Source organism: Geospiza fortis, unplaced genomic scaffold (assembly GCF_000277835.1).
Source record: "Geospiza fortis unplaced genomic scaffold, GeoFor_1.0 scaffold147, whole genome shotgun sequence".
NCBI classification, from domain to species: Eukaryota; Metazoa; Chordata; class Aves; order Passeriformes; family Thraupidae; genus Geospiza; species Geospiza fortis.
The window spans coordinates 113,255-116,287 of record NW_005054372.1 but is presented as its reverse complement, the minus strand read 5'-3'; the positions used below and the strand labels follow the sequence as shown (position 1 = coordinate 116,287).

At 49.0% G+C, this 3,033-nt stretch overlaps 1 protein-coding gene across 3 annotated transcripts in view; it reads left to right on the top strand.

The window, feature by feature from the left end:
* Positions 1-2,597: 2,597 nt before the first annotated feature.
* NELFA (negative elongation factor complex member A) overlaps positions 2,598-3,033 on the top strand; it is a 26,827-nt gene continuing 26,391 nt past the window's right edge. For all 3 annotated transcript variants that reach the window (XR_004082130.1, XR_004082131.1, XM_005424710.2), the window contains exon 1: positions 2,598-3,012. Coding sequence is in view for 1 of the 3 variants with exons in the window: in XM_005424710.2 (XP_005424767.1) it covers positions 2,761-3,012 (252 nt within the window). In the remaining 2 variants the exon portion in view is untranslated. The remainder of the gene's footprint in view (positions 3,013-3,033) is intronic.

Sequence of the window (3,033 nt, the reverse complement as noted above, 5' to 3'; positions counted from 1 at the left end):
AAAAAACATCTGCAGACAGTTATCTGTGCAATGCAACATCTTGAGGGATAAACAGCATTCCAGAGAAATCAAGTGCACCCTTTCCAGCTCCAGAAATCCCTGAGGAATGAGCCTTTTTATATTTGCCATATTACTCTGAAAATCACTACCCAAGCTAAACAAAATTTAGGTTTAAAAAAAAAAGGCACTTTATTCCAACAGATATTTAAGGTACAAGTAGCTGGCAAGACAAAAGCTCTTACAGCAGGCTGGCACTTTGTCTTAATCTGCAGAGTGTCTGATGCCTCTTCAGTTAAGAACCAGAGGGACAAATCTGCAGGTGGCAGGGCTGGAGCCAAACTGACCATGCAAATCTTTACATGCCAGATACACATCACAGAATAGGCTCCCTTCTCAAGCCACACTTCAGATAGCAACACAGAAGTGATCACAGCAGCTCAGACTAGATGGCCATGCAGCTCAGTGCCTCCACAATGACAGTGCCCAAAAATAGATACCTCAAGGAAAGCACAGGAACAGAGTGTGTGTAATAACCTTCCTTAGCTTCCATCAGCCTGCAGCTTGGCTCTCCGGAGAAAGGCAGCACCAAATCCCACAATAACTTTAGGGAAACAGAGCTATCTCTTCAAAGGACAGCCAGTCCAGCCACCTGAACCGGTGGAGTTTGTGCCATCTCACAGAACCAGGTTAAATCTGTTACAGCTACTGCTGGAAGACAACCAGCTGTGCAAACATGCTCTGATTTACCTCCCCTAACACAACTTTAAAAAGAGTTGGTTACTTTTCTGCACAATTAGAACATGAGAACGTCACTAGTTTTCCTTGCTTAATTAGATTTTTTAACACTATCTCATGGATTTTACCCGATAGATAAGGAAGTACCAAAGACTTATCAATACTGGTGCGTACCTTTAACTGGATATAATTAATGGGGGACAAAGGTTACTAGTGATAATTACATGTTGATTATATGACTAAACTAATGAAATTCCTTTACAGCTATTTTTAAACCTTTTGCTTTAATTAATTTCCTACTATTTTCCAATGTAATAATTTACCTCAGTGTCTTAGTTACAATTTTTTTTCTGTACAAACTAACAGATAAATAGTTAATTGTGGATAAGTAATTCCCCCCAGCTACATACTGAACTCACATATCGAGACAGAAATTCTGGATATTTATGTGCTACACAAACTGCCTCAACTTTGATTTTGATGTTCTAAAATATCAGCTCACTGCTCACAAAAGTTCTGTCTTAAATCAGATTTGAGCATAAATTTGTGGTAGCAACTTGGTAGCAATGGTACCAAAAAAAGCATGATAAGGTATGGAAAAAAAATTCACAATGTAGTAATATATAATTTATTCACACAGAAACTCTTTGCCTCAAAATACTTCCACACTGACAGAAGTCATAGCTGCAGTCAGCATTTTGGATATCAGTAACATGAACAAAATAAAAGACTCCATGATGCCATATTTGGATTTAATAGTAAGAAAAACATTTTCCCTGAAATGGTAGTTAAGCATTGGAACAGGCTGCCCCGGGAAGCAGTGGAATCGCCATTGCAGGAAGTGTTCAAAAGACGTGGAGATGTGGCATTTGCCGACATGGTTCAGTGGTGGCCTAGACAGTGCTGGGTTGATGTTTGGTGATCTTCGAGATCTTTTCCAGCCTGAAGTATTCTGTGATTCTGTGTTGAGGAAATACAGAGCAGCTCGGCAACAATTGCTCTGCTCTCCGAGAGAAATCAGGTTGTAAACAACTTTGAAAGGCGGAATGTTGTAAAGAAAACGTTTTCATTCAAAAACGTAGGAGAAAGAGATCAGCAGAATCTGCTCCGCACTCCTACAATTCCCCTACTTGTATTTCAACCAGAGACGCGCTAAAATGAACCGTTTATGCTGCGCTTGAAAGCCCCTTGAATCTTCCAGGATTTAGGCAACTGATTCGTTTTTTTCACATTTTAATAACCACGAGCCGAATACATAGGGAACACGGATGTTGGCGCTGCGGGTTTCTGCGCGCCCTCCCCCTGTGCCCCGGCCCCTCAGATCCCCTCCGCCATGGCTGAGGCACCCAGCGCGCCAACCTCGGGCACAACCATGGAGGAGACACTGCGCCCCTGGCAGAGGCAGCACCGCGGGCGGGGCTCTCCGCCTCGCCCGAGCTGCTCGGGGCGGGCAGCTCTCGAAGGAGCCGCGGCCCGGGATTAAAGCGTTTTAATGCGGCATTAGCGCCAGGGAGCGGCGCTGGGTGGGAACACGGGCCGGGCGCGGAGGGAGGGAGCGGGCGGCGCGCCCGCCCGAGGGGGCTTGGGGCTGTGAGGGAAGCAGACGTGGTGCCCCGGAAAGCGCCGCGCCGGGAGGCGCCCGGGCCAGCCCACCTCGGGCAGGAAGCTCTGCCCCCAGCTCTACCGGCCCACTCGCGGCTCTCCTCCCATTTCTGCCCTGGAGGAGTCAGGGCGAACTGTGAGGGACAATGAGTTGGGGCTGATAGAGGAGCTTCTCTACAGTGAGGCGGCGCCATCTTGCAGTACGGACGAAGAGCTGTGGCGGGCGCCATTTTGCACTTGGCCGAGAGATGAGAAGCGCCTTATTGCATTTCACCTCCTGGGCGCCGCCATTTTAGGTTACGGCATAGCCTCCGCCTTCCTAAGCGCAATCTCATTGGGCGCCGCCATTTTGGCTTACGAACAAGACGGCGACCCGCAGGGGTCCTCACCCCCTCCCTTCCTCCCTTTAGGTGCCTTCATAAAATGCCCGTCGAGAATCCCCTCTTTTTTCGCCCCGCTCCCAAGATGGCGTCGATGCGGGAGAGCGACACCGGCCTGTGGCTGCACAACAAACTGGGCTCCACGGACGAGCTGTGGGCACCGCCGAGCATCGCCTCGCTGCTCACGGCCTCGGTCATCGACAACATCCGACTCTGTTTCCACGGCCTTTCCTCGGCCGTCAAGCTCAAGCTGCTCCTGGGGATGCTGCACCTGCCCCGCCGGGCGGTGGATGAGGTGAGAGCCGGGAGGGAGTCG